General features: G+C 36.3%; 1 protein-coding gene across 1 annotated transcript in view; it reads left to right on the top strand.

Annotated features, from left to right (window-relative positions):
* LOC149568170 (5'-3' exoribonuclease 4-like) overlaps positions 1–21,592 on the top strand; it is an 86,427-nt gene that overhangs the window by 30,046 nt on the left and 34,789 nt on the right. The window contains exons 11-13 of the mRNA XM_089821176.1: positions 2,578–2,658; positions 2,760–2,855; positions 16,087–16,157. Coding sequence (XP_089677302.1) covers positions 2,578–2,658; positions 2,760–2,855; positions 16,087–16,157 — 248 coding nt within the window. The remainder of the gene's footprint in view (positions 1–2,577; positions 2,659–2,759; positions 2,856–16,086; positions 16,158–21,592) is intronic.

Raw genomic sequence — 21,592 nt, 5'->3', positions numbered from 1 at the left:
TTTAAAGGGGTAGCTGCATAAATATTGCAGCAACTCCTATAATAAGAAGACATGGAATTGCTATGGATGCCATAACCATATTTTCTTAGAAGGGAATAATGGAATTCGCATTAGCCTGACTATTCTTGACTAATGAAATGCCATCATGTTGTTAAAGATATATTTAATGGATTTTAAAACAATTTCGGTATAACTGAGAATTTGTTGTTCATGAAATCAATACTCGGTAAGGTGTAACTCACATTGTATCCATACACTCAATTTCCCATTAACGTATCTGCTGACAAGTGAGAGGCTGGAATGCTGGCATTTACACTTTGATATGTGGAGGTGAATCAAAGGCCAATACATTTCTATAATTCCTACAAATTAGGGAGCATAGGCAGGAAAATGTTTTTACAAAACATAATCAAGGAGGATTGGACACCTTAGGAGAGAAGTTTACTGTAAATAAACAAAAAAGGACAATTTTTGTGAGATGCAGCAACCGTGTGTGATGATGATATCATTGTGCTTTGTCAAATCAAACCGTGAAGCACCTGCAACTAGTGAGACAGTTGTACAATTGAAATAAAGAATTCTTATCTTAGTACCCTTTTGGTTATCATATGTTTGAACACCCTGAGTTGACACATACTAAAGCAAACTTTTGAGTGGGAAGAAATGTAGTAATATTGTGATTTGTTAAGAAGAAGACATGTAGAATATTATTGTGAAGAAGATTATCCCCCAAGTATTCTTACAATACAAAAGATGATCCTTTGTGACAACTGGTGGAGGACGTTTGAACTTTGAACTCAGATGTGATATTCAAAATCTGCCTTAGAAGAAAACAATTGAGCAGCAAGAGGATTCAAAGAAATTATACTTATTTGCTTTTGTGGGGACTAGGAAATTGGCTTAGGGATTTGAGGAAATGTCTACAGCATTCTGCAAGTAATTTTTAATTTGCATTACTGACTACAACTGTGTTGAAAAAATACTTAATATTCCCTTCTTGGCTCCACCTCTTTTGAAAGCAAGGATATCAACATGTTATGTCATTACATTCACACTTCATATTCTGAGGCATGCTAGTACAATAAGATTGTAGATATTTTATGATTTGATGTAGTTAATGAAAGACATAATGGAAAAGAAGACAGCCATATACAGTTAGAGTCGGAATTATAAATGTTGAAACAAGTTGCAGATTTGGGACAGGCCAATCTATAGGGAAAAAATTCTGTTACTATGTGGAAGGGATGTTAGTTGCAGCTGAGAATTCTCTCATTGTCTTAAAAAAATCCTTGTGGAAGTGAAAGCTTTGTTTTCAATTTCAAATTCTCATTGTTGTATATGAGTCAATAGGAAATCTTTGAGATGTGTTTAAACTTTAATGCTCTTTCCTGCATTTCTGCTGGATTGATTATAGGAATACAAGGACTTGCGCATTTTATTTGTCCTTCAGGGATGTAACGATACTTGGTAAGAAATCTGGTTTGATGAAGTGTATAATTTTATCCATGGTTAAACTTGAGGCCTTCTAAAACTAGCCATCTTATATGGCTGATGGTTGGAAAGGCTGAATCAGAGCACTAGAACCGATTTTTTGAATTTGTAATTTGTTTGGGAATATTGTAAGGTCCAGTCGAGAGGTTAAAGGTTGTCTAAGCATTCATAATTGAACTTTCTTTTATTTTCATGTTTACATACATCGGTTATTTTTAGAACCTTTTTATTTTATAGAGGCGCATACACATTGGTTATTCTGGAGGTCGGTGAGCTAGTAGCTGTTTTGAAGTGAAAGTCTTCGTGTTCTATGAATGTTTTCTTATTTACATCTATTAAATTTATGGGCTTGAAATTGATCTATGGATGTGGTTCAACTTCTGATATTTCAGTTACGAAGTTGGACGTTATGATGATTTGATTGCCCAGTGCTTGGCGAATTTTAGTTAGGTATTGATAGTGATAAACATTGAGGAGATGTGATAGTATTAGTTGAAGATTTTACTAGAATTATTTATGAAGTTGAGCAGAGGGCATTTTATCTGTGGGGTATATTGTTATTTTATATAGAATTCCAGGATAAGTTATGCTATCACAAATATGATTAATGGACTGAAATCACAATGCTTTTTCCCTTTACAATTGAGTAACCAAAAAAATGTAAAAAATGACAGTGGCTACAGATGGGTCTGATTTTTCCCAACGAACTCAGGAAGCTCTCAAGTCTTAATAGCTTTTTCAAATTTTGTTGAAATGGTGTGGTGGTGGGCAAATATGAGTTAAGGTTTTCCGATGGATTGACTGGAATTAGAAATGATACTAATGCCAGAGGGTACTTATTGTCTAATAACATTTAAAGATCCTGATCTAGCATACCTCAAAGTCAAATGCATTTGTTCATAGGGGGAGGCATGGTTAATCCAATCCACCACTTTTGTACTTTACACCCTCTTACCACTTTCCCTATTGGAAAAGCTTTTGGAGCATTTACTGCCTTACAGTTCTAGAATGTTAGATGCAGTTTTTGTAGTGAATCAAAATGAATGTGAAGATCATAGGGAACACCTATTTATTTTTCTCTTTCAGGCACAAGAGAACAATGATGCATTGAAAATGAAAATGAAGAATTTAAGTATTTCAGATTCAGATCAACTCCATGAGGATAAGGTATGTTACAGAATGTATATTGTGCAATTTTCTTAATCTACATTCAAACCAGCTTATTGGCAAATCACTTGGTAGTATGTGAGTTATATTCTGCTATGTAGGTTAAATTAGGAGAACCTGGTTGGAAAGAAAGGTATTATGCTGAAAAATTTGGAGCAAAAACACCGCAGGAACTTGAAGAAGTTAAGGAAGATGTTGTAAGTATATTTTCTTCTTATTTGTTCACATACTCTTGCAGTACATTTTAAAGGCAATATCAGATTTGCACCCTTATGCACATCTGCTGCATCTCGGTAATTATAAATAGGTGCTCCGAAATTACATTACAAGATTTTGGATAAGGTTTGATTTTTATTGAAAGCAGTATTACAGCATTGTCATTCTTTCATTGTAATAATGTATCTTTCCCTCTTTCCCACTAATATTGGTTTCCCATTTTGAAAATTTTATGCATAAATTTTGAAATGTGTACCCTTAATTCTTGCTTAGAGGAAATTGTCTCCTGTGCCGACTAGAGCATGCACTTAGCTTAAATTGGCAGGGAGCTTATGCATCCAAGTTTTGGTGTAATGGACTCTAGAAGTATATGTGGTTATTAAGCAGAGCATTTTCTTCCAAAGGAGGCTAAAGATTTGGAATGGTAATAGTTGGGATGAGAGGCAATAACATGTCTTTTCATATGTGGTAAATCTTAATTTGTCAATTTATAATGGAATATTGCAGTAGGATATTTTTCCCCAAACTCCTCTCACAATAAATTTTCAGGATGCAATAGACAGCTCATGCAATTAACTTCCAGATTTAAACAACAAAACTCATATAGAAAACCTCTGAAATCTCTATTGTATCATGATTTTTCAGCAATACAATATCTCAACCAGCAAGTCCATAGAAAGTTTTGAAGAAATGTTATTGCATTATACATCAGCAATAGAATAACCCATCAAGTCCAATCTTAAATACAAAAGTACAGTCAGATTGGAAATATTAAGAAAATGTAAGCAAAGTGAAACACCTGAAGGCTGAAATGATGCCTCCCACAAACGATGGGTTCTTGTCCACTGTTGTCCAGCTAGAGGGTTTTCGTCCTCAAAGTTGGTTCTGAAAATGAAACAGTCAGCTTCCAAATTTTGCTAAGAGAAACCTGATCTGAAATCCAATAACCCAGTCTCCTCAAATGAAACCATCTCTCCTCCTTTTATTGTCCAATGCCAGGACTTTTTAGCTTCCTCTACCTTGTCAACTCATCATCTTGTCATTTCGTCTCTTTATTAATGCCCCTTTAATATAAAATTGACCCTTTTATAAATCTGCACTAAGCTCTTCATAAGCCAAATTAAATATTTCATGAATTTGACTATAGAATTCTTGATGTCTCAAAAAGGGGAAATTACAAGTCCTCCCTCCTTGCGATTGCTTGTCCTCAAGTGATTCGGTGCCAGGATCCCATATAAATCTGCAAGTAGGCCTGTAGCTCAATCTGACAATTATTCCTACACCCATCCGCTGCGCTACTCTAATTAAAACTGCTCTAGGCCCAAAACTGTGTAGCCACTCATCAATATGCTGCTGGAGTAACACATCAATCATACTAATACTGGGATCCCACACTACTATACTATCACAACCATCAGATATGAGAAGATATAAATGTCTCGATGAGCTATTAATACTGGACAACTCTCCATCTATGAGTAATCTCCCGTGGAAATGCATACTGAACTCCATTGTAACTATCCATCTTGAACTACTGATGAAGGGATCAAATTGCTAAATAGCTGAAATCAACACCAAAGGTGTAAAGGAACTATACATTCCATCATTAGTCTGAAATATGAAAGATCCCCATCCTGGTGACCTTGGAAATTGATGTTTGTTTCAAAATTTGAGACTTTGACCAAAATTTTGTACCTCTGAATAAATTTTATAGAATTCTGATTTCTTTTTGGTTTTCTCTCGTTTTCAAGTTCTTAGGTGTTTTTGAAGATGTATGCAAGTAAATGACAAATAACAAATAACTTCAAACGAAGAATGATGAGCAGCATTCATATATTGAAAACACTTAACAATTTGGAAATGATTCAAATCGTACCAGGCATAATATTTAGATTTCTGCAGTCAAAGAAATAAATATATCAAATGGATTTGCTGCTGTCTACAATGAAGCTGTTGCTGGTTGTAGAAGGCTTTTACAATAACAAAAGATGGAGAGCTTGCTGTCACAAACCCCCTGTACGATCTCCAAACTGCAAAACGTGGCTCCTAATAAGGAATGGCGCCCACAATACAAGCTTGAGCTGCTTTTGGAAGAAACGGCCAAGCTGGAATGGGCTGGCTGCCTAGCTGAATGTGATGTTTCCTTCTAATAAATGGTGCTATGAAGAATGTCAATCCTTGCCACAGAGAATAGTACTTTCCAACTCCAATACTGAATCACCAAATCCTTGTTGAGGTTTGCGTCCCAACACTCTAGACTTGGGTTTTCGTCCCAAGCCTTTGAATCGCTCCATTAGAGCAATTTCCAATCTCACAAGCTTAAAAATGTCAAAAGATAATCAACAATTAGGTCTTCATATCCTTATAACTCCTCCCAAGTGCAAATCAAATCCTAAATGAGAATTGCACTTTGCACTTTATAATAAAATAACATTTTCCCAAATAAAGGCGTCTAGGCTATAGGAAAAACATTTCTTTATTAAAATGTCATAACTCAAAGTGCCAAAAAGTCTCCAGATAGTGAAAATAGTTTATAATAATTTAAGACCTTTCCAACGAGCTATAACACAAGGGCACATCTGACCAAACGAAGCCATATTCCCCTTATTACTCCGAAATGGCTATATAAATACCCCATTATTTAAATGCTAACTTAGGAAATATTTAAATATATTAAAATATTCCCCATTTTGCCTCTGAAAGCCCAAACCAACCAAATAAAGGTGAAACCGACCATGTCACCTGTCTGTGATTGATACAACACGAGATGGGTCAATTGGCAGTCCCTTCCCTATAATCTAAGGCTTCTCCTAGAAACTAGGAAACACACCCAGACATCTTGAAACTAAGAACCTCACATCTGGAAACTGCCACATCCTCCTAAAATGTAGGGATACCCCCTAAAATCAAGGAACTGCTCCCAAATTGCTCCCAACTGCCTGTAAAGTCAAGCTCGGTCACTGAATATTCTGTATGAGTCTCTATCCACTGCTGCTAGCCTACGAGAACCCCATGATAGGCTAACTCACATAACTTTGTTAGTCGGACCAAAGAGGGTACATGATAAAATACACCTGTATATGACGTTATCATGAGCAAAGAAAGGACTAAAAATCTATCTTGTATGATCAAATTGTAACTCCCATCAATCCTCAACCAAGATCTACTTGGTGAAGCAAGGAGTCTATCCAACTCATCTGTAAGTCAGAAACTGAAGCCATGTGTCAGCTAATTGGAGAATGAGAATCAGTGTTAAATTTGAAAATCTGATCACCACACCAATCCTGTGAACCAAACTCACTTCTAGGAATTGCAATTGGGTCCCACATCCTCCAATCATGATCATCCTCATCAAGGAAATAAAAAAAATCTTCTATATTTAGCTCAAAAAGTGGATTATCAAATGTCCAATCAGCATCCACCTCAAACAGGGAATTGTCTATTAGCTGAAAATGATCCAAAGTTTCGTTTCTTGATCTCTTGGGGCAGCTATCCAAGTTGTAAGTCTGCTGAATGCTATCAAGTTCTTTAGTCACTTCGTGGAAAAACTCATGCCATCTTTTATCCTCTTGCTCCCTAGATTGTTTGGTGACAACAATCTGATTTTCTACCTCATGAAGAGCAACTTGTGTATTATTTAATGCCTCTTGAGCATTTCTAAGCTCCCTACTGAGCTTATTAACCTCATCCTCTTTTTTCCTTAGTTGACCAGCAAATAATTCAACAACCTTTAAACTATAATCCTCTTCTGAAAATAAACACAAATAATCGGTTTTCAAAGATTCTAAGGCTACTTTAACCCTTTGCAAATCAGCAACAATAGAATCACTTCCCATTCCTTTTCCCCTCTCTTTAGCTTCTGTCTTCTTGTAGATCCTATGAGTATCATCATAACACACGAAGGCTACAACAATCATCTCTTCACCAACTTTCAATTGGTTTTTCAAAGAGTCATTGTCATTTTGGCATGTATTTTCTAATTGGTCACCCCTAACACCGTCATCTTGAATTTCTTTTTTTGATTGTTCCACTAAGTCACTATTATGTATAGATGAGTTGTCATAAAAAATACATGACTCAGCAACGATGTCATCAATGTCATCGTATGCTTCAAGCTCCTTGTTTGATTGAGTTGTGTGCAATGACAAGGTGGTTGTCATGTTATCATTTTCATACAATTTCTCATCATCTGAAGTCTCCAACACACTCTCTCCTCCAATCAGACCGTCCTCTTCAAGATGCTTGTCTAAAACCACCTCTAAGTCACCAATATAAAGAGTGGTATGACCAATACTTGTGTTATTTTCTAGGGGAAAAGCTGCGAAATGTATATCTTCTTCATTGCTGGCCCGAACTTCTTTGTTTGCCTTAACTTCATTATAATCCTCACAAATGTGATTAGGTGTCCAAGTTTTTTGACATGTGAAACAAATCTGTTCTCTTCTCATTTGGTTTTTGCTCATTTTTGGTGATCCTTCAACCTGTTTGCTTGCTGAAATTAACTCAGGTTCAGTCATAAACTCTTTGACCATGTCCAACTTATGTTCACTTAGCTCCTCCACAAGCTCGTAACCCATAGGTGAGATTATGTTCTCCCTTCTCCACATAGCCAACAAATCAGATTTTAATTGCTTGCATATGTCATCGTTCTTATCAAGGATTAATGACATAATGGTTTTTATGCAAGATCTCACATTGTTGGAATGATGTTTCTTGAATTCTCTTAAGAAAATTTGAAACAACTGTCGAATCATCTCCTCACAACCGAAGTCCAACATGAGAATTGAGAATCTGGTTTTTCCCATTAATTCTAGAATATTTACTTTCTTCCCACAATTAGGGTGCTTGTTATCATGTAACCCCTGCAGGTTGCCCATAATAAATTGCAAAATGTTCTTCAACACATCATCATTATAGGGTGTTGTAAGTGTTGTTATCTGTGAAGCCACTGCAAGTCTAACATTTTTATCCTGATGCTTCATAAACCTTTGCTGAACCAAAGCAATCATTGAAGGTTGTAAAGCCCAATTGAGAAGCCTGCAATCTGTTTGGTCTACCTTGGACAAATACATTTATAATTCTTCTAGGTTGGAGAGAACATCAACTTGGATTTTCATGGACTTCAATTGTAAGCCAATCATTTACAGCCAAATCCCAATTTCCTTCTCTTTTCAAAAATCCCTTAGTTGTTCACCGTTAAAGGTATTATTGAACTCTTTCGAGAACACCCTGTGTTTCAGATTTTCCATTGTCTTACTGAATTGCACGAAGTCTGGGGCACAGTCCCACAAGTTGTAAGATGCTGTTGTATTAGGCTACCGCTGGTAATGTAGAGCTCTGTATTTAAATATGAATCTGGTCTGAAAGAGTGTATGTTACAGTTGCCTTGTTAATTTATTTTGCACAACAAAGGGAAAAGTAGAATATTTTTCAATGGGCCTCAGCAACTCTTCAAACTAGTATTTGTTAGCACATTAACCTGATCTCAGACTTTCTTTGGGTCTCCAAGACAAATCAGTACTGCAACAACACCACTCACTGAAATCCTCAGTTTTAAACTGAATGATTTGAATATACGATGCTAATGTGTCCAGCCAAAATCCTCCTCAAAAGACATTAATACAAGAGTAACACTAAATGTATATGCCCAAAAAACCGTCCAGTGACTGAACCTTTGATTCTTTTTTTAGTTTTGATTCTTTATATAGCCTTGCTGGAAGGTGATAGAATGATCAATTTAGCCAATTATCTTTTATTTAGTTCTGGGTAATCTCAAGATGTATACAGACACTACACATAGAATGATATAAACTTGCAAAGAACGAAGACATTACTGGAGGTGCACCTGGTTGTTACCCCATCCTGCAGTTGGAATGTTTAAGCCAGTGATCTGTATAATCCCCTGACTTGCAAGCTTATAAGCTGGCCACGCAGGTAGAAGGGACGCAAGTACTGGAAAATTATCACTGCACGTCAACAATGTCTCCAATGGTCCTCTGCGTGACTCCACCTTTATAACTCTGCCGATATTTATCGCCAAACTTTCTTGTGGCAATGGAGGAATTCTGCTGAATTTTTTGTGTTTTCACGACACTAGGGAGATGACTGGAACTTACACAACCAATATAGTTGTGATGTTGTGAAATAAAATAATTCTCACACCTCCATATTTATCCATAGCAATTTCCCAGTTTGCAAGAAATAGTCATTGACAACACCAGATTAACTCACAAGTGGCTATAAATATAGTTCTTCAAACAATCGCTCAATTTTTGTGAACTCTTTTCAAATGTCGAAGAAAACAATTCTGGGAAGTTCCATCTACACAGAGGTCACACCAATAACAACTAATAACTTGCTTCTTTTCTCTGCACAAATTCTCCCTATAATCCAAAGAGACTGCCTTGTACCAGACTGAAGATGACATAACTGGAAAGGTTTTTGTATCCTCTACCAAATGATGTGTGTTGACGGGGAATAGATTGTAACTCCCTTCGATCAAGCTATTCAGCTTCAGTTATCATGCCGCTTTTGTTTTGATTGAAAATCCATGCCTCATGGCAATATCAATGGTAATAATTTATGACTCACTGGACTTTCATAAACAACACACCACTAACTACTCCTAGTCCAAGCAACTCTGGAGGATGTCGTCTTCTACCAGAATGCGTCCATCTTATTTTGTTCCCTGTCACCTATCACAAAGTCCAGTTTCTGCCGCTTATACAAATGTCAGTTCAAACAAGACAAGGAAATGAACTGGAGACTATTATATCAAAATTGTTCTTTAATTGGCCAAGTGTTTTTCTTGTAAGGAGGAATCCGACACGTTGAAACTAAATTTATACATATTAGTGCCCCTTGACATTCTCGATAATGTTATTTTATCCTTTCGGAGAAAGCCTTTAGTGATGCATCTCCAAATATTCATACCCGGTAATAATTTGCAAAAATTAATCTCTAATTGCTCGTGTATAATTTGGATATGAATAAGTTCAATCACCAACAACAGGTCGTCTATATTCCCAAATACAGGAACCACAGTCTTCTACTTCGATTCTTTGGTATCGACTCAAATTTCAAGTGGCGTTTAGATCTCAAACAACAGACTGACTCTTTACAAACTTATTGAATATGATTTATAATGTATTCGACATTTGGGAGATTTCGAATTTGCAATACTAACTTTAGTATTTGATTCCCCGCATCATCATTTTTGTCTACAAAAAACCTTCATTCTCCAAATATGATGCCTGTTTGTTCACTATTACTCTTCCTCAAGAACTACTGAAGAATTTGGAAATGACAATAGTTGCTTCTGATATTATTAGCAGAGGATTTAGTTGATAAGTCAGATGGTAGTGACTAAGCTTTTTGTGTCCTCAGAGAATGTTATCGAATGAACCTTGAGAATAACCTTCAATGTTTGACGTAGAAGCACCATGTATTCTTAATAGAATCCAATTGATTCCTCACGGGCTCGTCTCACTGAGACAACACCTGCGATATATATAAAGCTTTTTGTAGGTTCCTTCTTTTCCAAACACCAACAGCGGCTCTTCCAAGTTTGGTGCTCTTACGGATCTTGTCAAAACCATGGCAAATCGTAGCACACTTTCAACTCCTTCAACACACTAAAATGCCGATATATCATGTCTGCTTTTGCCTAATTTGAAATATTTGATTCAAATCTTATTTTTCCGCCACCTGTTGGAATGACAAATATGAGTCTTAGAAATAATATTTCAAACATATATTTAAAATATGGCAAAAGCGGACATGATATATCGACATTTTAGTGTGCTGAAGGAGTCAAAAGTGTGTTACGATTTGCCATGGTTTTGACAAGATTGGTAAGAGCGCCAAACTGTTGAAGAGCCACTCCAAATAGTTTTATATATATCACAGGTGTTGTCTCAGTGAGACGAGCCTGTGAGGAATCGATTGGACTCTATTAAGAATACATGGTGCTTCTACATTACACTTTGAAGGTTCTTCTCAGGGTTCATTCGATAACATTCTCCGAGGACACAAAAATCTTAGTCGCTACCATCTGACTTACCAACTAAATCCTTTGTTAATATCAGAAGCAACTATTGTCATTTCCAAATTCTTCAGTAGTTCTTGAGGAAGAGTAAAGAGTGAAGATAGTGAACGGATGGGCCTCATATTTGGGGAACAAAGGTAATGTCATAGACAAGAATGATGGTGCAGGGAATTGAATACTAAAGTTAGTATTGCTGACTTTAGGAAGTGTTGGCAACTAATTTGAGATTATCTTACTAAGCCTTCAAGTGATACTTTTGTTGATCTTCATACTAGTGGTTTCTATTTTTGATCATTGCCCTATATATGTCCTTGTCGTAGTTGGTCTGGTATATAAAAATTTAAGTGGAGGTCAAGATTCTATCATGTTTAATACTTTAGTGTTCACCTGCTAGGGTGGTCACCTTTGTGCTACTTACATTGTTAATTTCTGTCAGCTGACTGGTTAACACTTTTAGTAGTTGTGGACTGAGTGGTTTAATATAATCATTCTCTAATCCACACATTTGTACATTTCATTAATATAGGTATATCTAGTGCAGAATATTTTCCAGGGGATAATGGTGTGCATGTATTTAATTGGGCATCAGAGGAACAAGTATTCTTTTGGAACCACAGCTGGCAAAGATGAATGGGCTCATTGTTGAAGACAAACTCAATGCACTGTGGCAGTCATGTATTGATTTGGCAGATGGTTTGCTTGTCCCTTTATCATTCTTTAGATCCATTTTAAGTGTAGATTGTGTTTGGAGAAACTGATGAATGTTATTGTATATTTATAGATCAAACTACCTATGCTTTGGCATTCTACTATAATTGCTGATCATAGCAGGAAGTAAGTTTGACATGTCAATTAGAAGGTTGTAGTATCCCGAAATAAGAATTTTTGTCAATTTTATGATTTTTATGTAGTTATCTGAAGTTTTGAGGAAAACACAAACTAGAACAGCAAACCAAATAGAAACCAGCATCTGGAAACTAAATATTAACCCCCCAAATACCACCAAAATGGGAATTTTGGATCAAATTTCATCAATTTTAATTGCTTGTATAATCCCTTGATTGACCAAAACACTTGATTTGGATAAGTAATGACAGCAAAAAGCATCATTTTTTGAAACCCTTAGAATGCTATCTCATTTATTTTCAACTTCTGTAATTGATATTTTTAGAGCTTCACATTCATCAAATCAACTTGCATGCAATAAGAATGGAACCTTAGACTTGTATGGCTTCCGCAATAAATGGCAGCTGGCGGATGCAGGGCTGTACAGCCACTATGAGACTGAATCACATGGAAAAATGGCTGGAACAACTATTCAAATGATCCTATCTTCTCTCCCAAGCTGTTGCTCCACAAGTCCAATGCATTAAATGATTGATAATAATACATGTGTCGAAGTCTGCACAAGGTCCCAAACTTGCCCACATCACATATGCAATTTCGAATGATGATAGCAAACAGTAGAGAAACTGAAGGATGGCAGTAGTGAAGTTTCTAAGATTGGAACTGAAGAATGAACAACTGGAGATGCTGTTGAACATCCAAAATTGCTTCCTAACAGAAACAAATACCATGAAACTTGCCCAAGCAGAAGTCACACACTCCTCCAAGGCTGTTGCGCCCTATTAAAGGCTGGAAAAGCAATATAGCAGTGAAAATAAGGGCAGATCTGTTCTCTCAGAACGGGATTTCTGTGTAGAATGATGGTTGGAAATGTAATTGCAGCAATAAATGAACTCCACAACTTCTCCGGAACCTTCGGAAATGCTGGCACTTGCACAAGGTATGCATAATGAACTAGATATTATGCCGATATCCACTTATAATGGCTGGAAAAGCTGGTGCATCTCTTCAACTGAAAATGATGTCACATCCCCTCAAGAAGGGCAATCAGCGAATAAATGAGTGAAAACAGAAAATCTCTCTCAAATAACTGCTGGGGCAGCAAAAAGGTTTCCAAAACGCTTGGGCAATCATTGAATAATATGAGCAAAAACAGAAAATATGTCTCAAATAACAGCTGGGCCAGCAGCAAAAAAGTTCTAAAACACTTGAATCGGTAAAAAATTACTGTAGCCACCTCTCCCAAATAATGTGTGTTTAAGTTCTAGCAAGCTTTAATGATGAACAACTCATGAAACTTTGAAATATACAATAAAATCTTTCAAGTCTCAATCTTCAAATCTGAAATGACCCAATCAGTACATATATGACTCTTGGATGAATATGCCAATGTTGGAGATGAGAGTTTGTTGGAGTCATTTGCCATTGCACCAAAAGCTCAAGTTGTCAATGCCCCATACAAATGCTAGATTTAATCTGACCCACAGGAGGTGGTTAATGCATGTCACAAATCTCCAAGGAGGTGCTGACCACCAAGTCAGCAATCTATGCTAGATTTAGCTTGATCCACAGGAGGTGGTAAATGCATGTCACAAATCTCCAAGGAGGTGTTGACCACCAAGTAATCAATCTCCCCCCAACACTGAGCCTTCAACACCCACTGAAGGGGGACTCACCTGTGACCCAAGGCTCTAATTCCAATGTTGGAATTATTTGTTGCTGCACCAAAAGCTCGAACTGTCAACACCTGATACAAATGCCAGATTTAACCTGACCTATAGGAGGCAGTTAAGCCAGTTTTCATCCCCAAATCCAATACTGATAATTTCAGAGGGTTTTCATCTTCAGAAGTCAGCTTGAACACAAGGCTCAAATATTGAAAATGAATGGCAAAATGATGTCAAGCTTGACAAGTCCCCTACTCTCGTGTACTCCAATTGGGCTGTTGGGACCAATTTCCTTAAGTATTAATCAATAATTTTTATTTTGTTTTATTTAAGGATTTATAGATTCAGTTGTATTTCATTAGTATTGGAACACTTATTTATTTATTTTAGTAATAATATTATATTAGTTCTGTTAGTAAACAGATTTGTTGCTGTGATTTATTTTAGAAATTGAATCAAGATTGCCTAGTGAATGGTGACAAACTCCCTAACAGTTGGATAGATCAATCATTATCGAGTTTTTTATCTTCCTCTGCATTTAAGAAGGTTAGCTTCCTCATAATTTTAAATTTTTGGGGTGCTTTTGACCAGAAAGCAGAAAAGGCAAACTAACATTTGTATATATTCATGTCATGAATGTGAAGAATGAATTTTAAACGAATAAATCTAAATCCAATAGCACCTTAATACAAAGATCGATAGACTAATGGACAAATGAATAGCTTTTGAGTTGAAATCCACTAATCCCACTGAGAAGAAGGCTGGCCAGATGGATATTGTTGATTTATCAGGATAGCTGCAAATGTATTAACATTGCCTCTTTGGTATATGTTTTCAAGAGCAGTGATTTATCTCTTACATTGTGGAAAACACATGGAGAGACACGTCCCTTCATGAGACATGTTTATATATTATTATTTAATTAATATAACAATTTTGAATTGGTCCTTGGTCCTGGTCATGGTTCCCTTTTGGGTTCCACTTGGGTTTGGACCTAGGCAAGTTGGTTCCTCCAAGCTGAACCTAGGTCGAACTAGGGAAGATCCAGGCAGACCGAGCGCAAACTAGGTATAGTTCCACTGAGAGACATTCTATAATTTAGTGTAGAAAATGATTATTACATAATTTGAATAAAGATCTTTAACATTAAAAAACAAAATTTGTTGAAGTTCAAATATTTATTACATTAAATTAAACTAGCCTCAAGACTTCTTCCAATAATTTTTTTAGATCCAATTGCTTATAATGTTAGTTACCGATTTGGGCACGTGAATCGAATTTGTGGATTTGTGATTTTTTATTTTTCCCATAAGGATTTGTGAGTACACACACACACACACACACACACACACACACACACACACATATATTAAATTTATAAATATAGATATATATGCATTATATATAAAAATATATTTATAAAACAATATATATATATATATATATATATATATATATATAAATTCCAACTTTGACCTGTGGGTCCTTCGGGATTCATGACGGATTCGTGTAGGATCCTTGTGTTGGACTATGGATTTGTTCGGATTCACGGTCTGTGGATCTTGACGGATATGTAGTCCAAAACAAGGATCCTGCCCAAATCCAGATGAATGGCTCGAATCCAGAACTGGATCGGATCCGAATCTGAATCTGGCCTCCTAGGCATGAATCTGGTAACTAAGTTTATAATGACCCTTGGTCGGTAATTGAAAGCTCTGTGTAGTGATAAATCATATTTTAAACATAAATCAACATCTTCAATAGGTGAAGGGAGTTGCAAGCTACTTATATAACATTTTTCAAGTAGGATGTTAATTACAAACTAACAAGCTCTCTGTAGAATGGAATAGTAGCAAGTATTTGACAACTTGAAAAGTAGGAAGGTAATTTAGTGCAGCTGATCTCATTGACATTGACATTGTTTGTGAATCAACTAATGCCTTTGATGAAGAAGAAGAAGAAGAAAATGAAGATTTATATAATCCATTAGATGGTTGAAACTTAGTATAAAGTTCTAATTGTTGAAAATCAAAATAATGATACTTGAAATCGATATTATTTTAAATATTTTGGTGTTGATAATAGATATGATGCTATGATTACAAGTTTATAATATTTTTGTTGTATTTATGATAATATGTGGCATTCTAATCTTCTATAAACTAGTTTATCTTGTTTGCCTTTAAGATTTTGAAAGTTCACTTGATCAGTTAAAATAGATGTTTCACTACATCTTAATGATCTGGTTTATCAAGACCTTAATGTACCTAAATTGACAACTCGACGAACCTGTTGCAAATGAACTAGGTAATTATGCATTGTCAAGCAATGCAAGATAATGATTGCAATATCCGTGTAATGGTACTCTAAAGCTCTAGTCGTCATTGGCAGCAGCAACTTATGGGGATGTGTTTCATTATATAAATTGTTACTTGCCTACACTACTAGTATGAACTTGAACTTGTGGAATACTTCCATGTAGATTTACAGTGTCTTTCAAATCCATGTTGTATACAGGGTTTGGGCGCTTAATTGATTGACACTTGGCCTGCAATCCTTGAGTTTAAATTGGCTTTAAGTAAACTTTTTGTATGGTGGCATTGATAGTTGTGGTGAATCATTGGATTTTGAGTAATGTGTATTTTTTAACAGGTCTTGAAATACATAGAAGGCCTTTGCTGGGTGATGCGTTACTATTATCAAGGAGTATGCTCATGGCAGTGGTGAGTTTTAATGTAGGAAAGTAACTTTGGAGATTCCAAAAGCATGTCTTTTTTCAGTGTAGCACAAAAATTGCATGCCCCTTTCTTCTACTGATGTATAGGATTGTTTGAGAGTAGTTATCTATTTTGAATTATGTATAAGGTAGATTTTTTGTCCACGATTTTTTATTTAATTGAAAGTATTGAATTCGTCATTTGGGAAAAGTTGTTGCAATTAAGGTAGAACCATCTCAAATAACTTGTTTTATTTCAGTAACTGTGGTACTCTTGGAACTATGTCAAGATTATCAGCCATGTCGATATCCATTCAAATAGCAACATGCATCCTTTTTAGGCTAGTAATTTAAATAATTTTTCCAAAATAAAGAAATCAATTTTAAACCAAGGGGTATTTCTTTATTTACAGTGGACATTGTTTTCCCATGGAAGTCATCTTCAACAAATTGATTTGAATGTTTGTAATTTATTTCTTAATGGTCTGTTATACATGCCCATGCCAAATAAACATTTGTTTAAAACACCACTTTACTAATTATCCTGTAAAGACAAAATGCTATGATAATTGAACATGATAAATATACACTAAGAATACTTATATCCAACACAGATATTGCCAGAGAGCTCTCCCTCTAGAATTCTTATCACCATTTGTTATCACTATCCTATCTACATGCTGGTTTCATTTGGTTTAATCTCTGTATATAGTATTTCACTACAGTGGTGGTTGTATCGGTGTCTTTCGATATATGGGACTGTAAGATACCCAAAATTCAAATCCAAAGAATGTGATATATGCCTGCTGCAAATGGGTAATGATATCTTTACAAGCTGATATTTATCTATGGAAGTGGTATTAGTGTTATATGGCTGTCAGTTCTCCTGCTTGTATGATGCTTCCATAGTGTATGTTAAAGAAGGCAACCTATCAAATCTCTAATTGCAAAAATATTTTATTAAGACATTCTAAATAAAAATTCTATCAATAAAATTATCAAAGGGCAGTGTTTTATGACTGGGACATACGTTAGGGATATGGAGGTCTGGCTGGATCTACCTACTTTTCAGTGTGCTTGGTTTCTCATCAAGAGTGCTTAATTATGCACATGCTCACTTCTACAAAGTCAAATGCATTGTTAATCCAATGGCTCTGAATTATTTCAACATGACAATATTGCATTGACGGATCTGGATAACTCCATCACTGCATCAAAATTACTTTGCTAGCATGGACTAGACCAAGGTATTGTTCCTGGGCCCTGGCTGTAATAAAGCCTACAGAAGAACTTAGTTTTTTTTTAGCACGTGCTATTCCATTTTAATCATTTGAAGAGTAATGCTCTTACCAATGTTCATATCAAAACTCCTGCTTTTTGTGAATCCTGTGTCATTTCACTTTGGACTTTACCAAATAGGAAAATATATTATATTTAGAAAATATAACTCATTTTTGTTGGTAGTGTGCCATGTCTCTTGCAGGGATTCATGACATAGTTTAACAGCCTCCTGTGTCTATCATAAGTCTAGTGGTTGTATCGGGCATTGAATGGTCAATCTTTTGGTGCAACGACAACCACACGTGTAACAAGTGGTATGAGAGCTTGGTGACAAATTCGAATCCACACAGGGCACAACGAGTAACATTGGGAGGGGATTGTTGGTAGTGTGCCAGTGTCCCTCGCGGGGATTCTTGACATGGTTTAACAGCCTCCAGTGTCTTCTACAAGTCTAGTGGTTGTATCAGGCATTGAAAGATTGATCTTTTGGTGCAATAACAACCACTCTTGTAACAATGTTATATACTAAAATTTAAAATGCATTCTTTTAAAGATTTTGTGAGGCAATTGGGCCCATCCTCTAATATTGAGGCTACATATTGAATATGGTGTTGCTGGATGAATCATTATTTATTTTCATAGTGGAGCTAATGTAGTGTTAATGTGTGCATGTGTGCTGCTCTGGTTGTGAAAAGAAAAGAATAAAAAATTAAAATTGTTTTGGGCCCATGTTTCCCTTCCCGCAAACAAAATCTATAAAATATTACCATGAATATATAATTTATAAACATAGGACATTGTGATGCGAATTGGGTATAGTTTATCATTAGAGAATGACTTCTAACTCTCATTGCTAAATTGAGAATGCAATGGCTTTGCCAAATGCCAAATAAGATATTTCAAATGTTTTCCTCATTGAAAATAGAACCTATTAAGTACTTTCTCCTAAGTTGCATACAATTTTTGGCTTAGGTACATGTTCAAAGTTTGGGTATGGGTTTGTGTGTACAGACAGATACACAAACCTCTCTCTCTCTCTCTCTCTCTCTCTCTGCACGCACACATACAGATACATATTTTAATTTTTGACCGGTAAGCTGGGGGTAATGGTAGTGCTCCCATATAACATAATAGCTAAAAAATAAGTTACCTTCAGACTTGAAATCCGGGAGAGAAAAAGATTGAAAAATTTAAAGATATGCCTATAAAAAGCCAGCTCTTCTACTCTAAATATCATCTTGACCCAACTATGCTTGAACTCAAGACATCGACCTTTCTTTTGTTTCCATTTCCTCCTAGTGAGGAGCGCGTCCACTGTCCACTGAGTATCATCATTTATAGAGTCCATTGCTTCCAACTTCAGTTTTTCTGCTATGGATTTCCTTCCCCTATGTTTGCTGCCCTTTCCTATGTTTGGCTCTGAAAGCTTGCTAGCAGTCTGGGAAATGTTATGAATATGTGAGCAGGCCAAGACATCTACATGATCCATAAGACAATTATGATCTGTTGTAAGAGCATTCCAAAGCTCTTCAATCTTCTGAAGCCATAAATTACTTTGATGATCTTAATCAAAATGATCTTGCCAATCTTGACCCTACATAGCCAAAATAATGGGAGAGTTTGGAATCTCAGAAGCTTCTCCAATAGTCCCGTCATTTGGGGGGGCTGGGGGTTTGACGATGCATGAACATCCCATGATTTCTCCAAAAAAATCACTATGTGGACTACCCTCATTATGGACCCATCTTTTAAGATTAAGGCACAAATATCTTTTATAGGATATGCTTGGCAGCCAACAATCTTGTGCTCAAGTTGGTTGCACCTGAAGTAGTGCTCTAGAAACCGTTCATAATTAATGTATTGGAGCCAAGAGCCATGCGATGAATTGATGCCAACCATGTGTGTTAGCGACCTGGACGTATCAACTTGGGAACAAACCCTGAAGAAATTTCTAGGGGCAGATCCTTCCTCAGCTTTGATGACAGTGCCAACTTGATTGATCATGGATTCAAAGATCCCTGGATTTCACATAACCAGAGGCAAAATTTAGAGACACAACTAGATTGAGATGGAGTAAATTTGAACATTTACAACGTCAAAAGAGACCAAGGAGTTTTTAATAAACTAAATCCATAAAACCAAGGTCCATTAGCCAAAACCAACCTGCAATCCTCATAATTAAATAAAGTGACCAGGAGGAAACTGCAGTCTAGCAACTCCATTGTGGGAGTAGTTAGATTGCCCCCAAGAACTCTTGCACCAGTCCATGAAATCATACACAGAAGGCTATTTCTCCACTGATCTGAAGACCAGGGCCTAGGAACCAATATTTGAAGATGCCTCCTATTGATGTGTGTTTTATGACCCACCAAACCGTAGAACAAAATACTGAAATATCTTATCCTCTCTTGAATAAAGTCTCGTGTATGCTAAGATTGCTAGAAGATCATACGATGACTTCAAAGTTCCTTTAATGCTAGGTCTTGACTGTGGATAAGATTGGTGGTTGATGTGATTTGCTGATGATCACAAGGGGCCTTATGTGTTTATTCAGATTCATTTCAAGCCATACTAGATGTGGGAGCTATCTTAAGGTTTTGCAATGAAGTACTTTTTGGAGTTTTCACAAAATATGCAGGAATTAAATAAGATAGGGTTCATGAATTCTATTCTAATCCTAAGGGTAGTGATGACAATAAATGGTACTCTGGTGGACAAATTCCTCAAATTACCGAGCTCCACTTCGCCAAGTTATACTACAAAAAAGCGTGAACTGGAGCAATCTTCAAGGGTTATGCCAAAGATTTTCATACCACCACATACATCATAAAGAACAATGTATACGAATGATAGAAGTTAAACATATGCATGAAAGGGCTTTAGGCTAACTTTGCACAACGAGTTAGAATCACTAAAACGTCAAAAGTATGAACCAAAGGAATTCATCAATACACCATCATATTCTTAATTGTAATCACCACAGATTAACTAGGCTAAACTTAATCTGATTGAGGGAACTTAAGTGAACAAGCAAGCACTAAGACACATCAAGTATTCACCCAGCTTCAATGAAAACTTTATTATCTCAGTAGCTCATAGCAACAATCTCCTAAAAATTCCCTTTACAAATGAGAAATGAGGCCTTTATATAGGTCCTTGATTACAATGGGTGGCCCAGATGATTACAATAACCTATGGCCAAGATCATGTCACATTAGCCCTAATTAGGGTTGGGGCAAAGAAAAGGAATCTACATTAATGCAACAAGGAATCCACTACTGTAATGGGTAATAAATGCGCACTATGCATGCTAGTTTAGGAGGGGGTGGGGTGCAATAAATGACCACTAAGAACATCCACTATGCATTAAATGCATCTATCCTTGATTCCCCCGCTTGAAGGCATGAAATTGATCCAACACTGTTTCCAACTCTTTTGTATTGATGCTTGGCGTAGATTCTTGCTCGAATTCTACAACTGCAATTGCTCTTTCTACTTTTCCCAAGCTTTCCTCCCAATTTGGTAGCATGTCCTGAGTAGTGCGCATTGTATTTGAGAAGATGGAGAAGTTCTCAAAATCATCTCTATCATAGACATTTAGTCGAAAGAATTCTTCTTACTTGACTTTCATATTATCAATTGTCATTACTTCTTCCACCAATCTTTGTGATAACAAGGATGCAACTGCGTTGGATATCTCCTGCTTGATGTTGTCCACAATCTTCTTCCATCGAGTGGATTCTTTGGTGAAGCGCTCAAACATTTTCTTAGCCATGATTACTGCACTGTACCATTGAAGAAAATCATAGACACCCCCCTCGTTGATAACTTGACCATCGATCAATGCTTGTTTTGGGGTCTCCATCAGATTCTGAATGGCAGAAATCACTTCATCTTGGTAAATATGTTCATCCTCCCATGATTCCTCCATGCACTAGAAACTGGAGAGTACAACTAATGCCTTACTATGCATTTGCACTAATTCTTCTGCATGTTTGAAGGCTTCCTCCTGAATTCTTTTGGCCCAAACCTTTGCGCCTTGAGCAATCCGCTTGATCCTGTCAATGTCATCTACCACTTCAATGGAAACACATGTCGGAGGGACGAATGATGGACCTTCCTCTCTTACTGGATAAGGCAAGCCATTGATGTACTGACATA

Source organism: Cupressus sempervirens, chromosome 3, assembly GCF_028749045.1.
Source record: "Cupressus sempervirens isolate cs-2001-9-10 chromosome 3, ASM2874904v1, whole genome shotgun sequence".
Lineage (NCBI taxonomy): Eukaryota > Viridiplantae > Streptophyta > Pinopsida > Cupressales > Cupressaceae > Cupressus > Cupressus sempervirens.
This window is presented reverse-complemented; position numbering and strand designations above follow the sequence as displayed.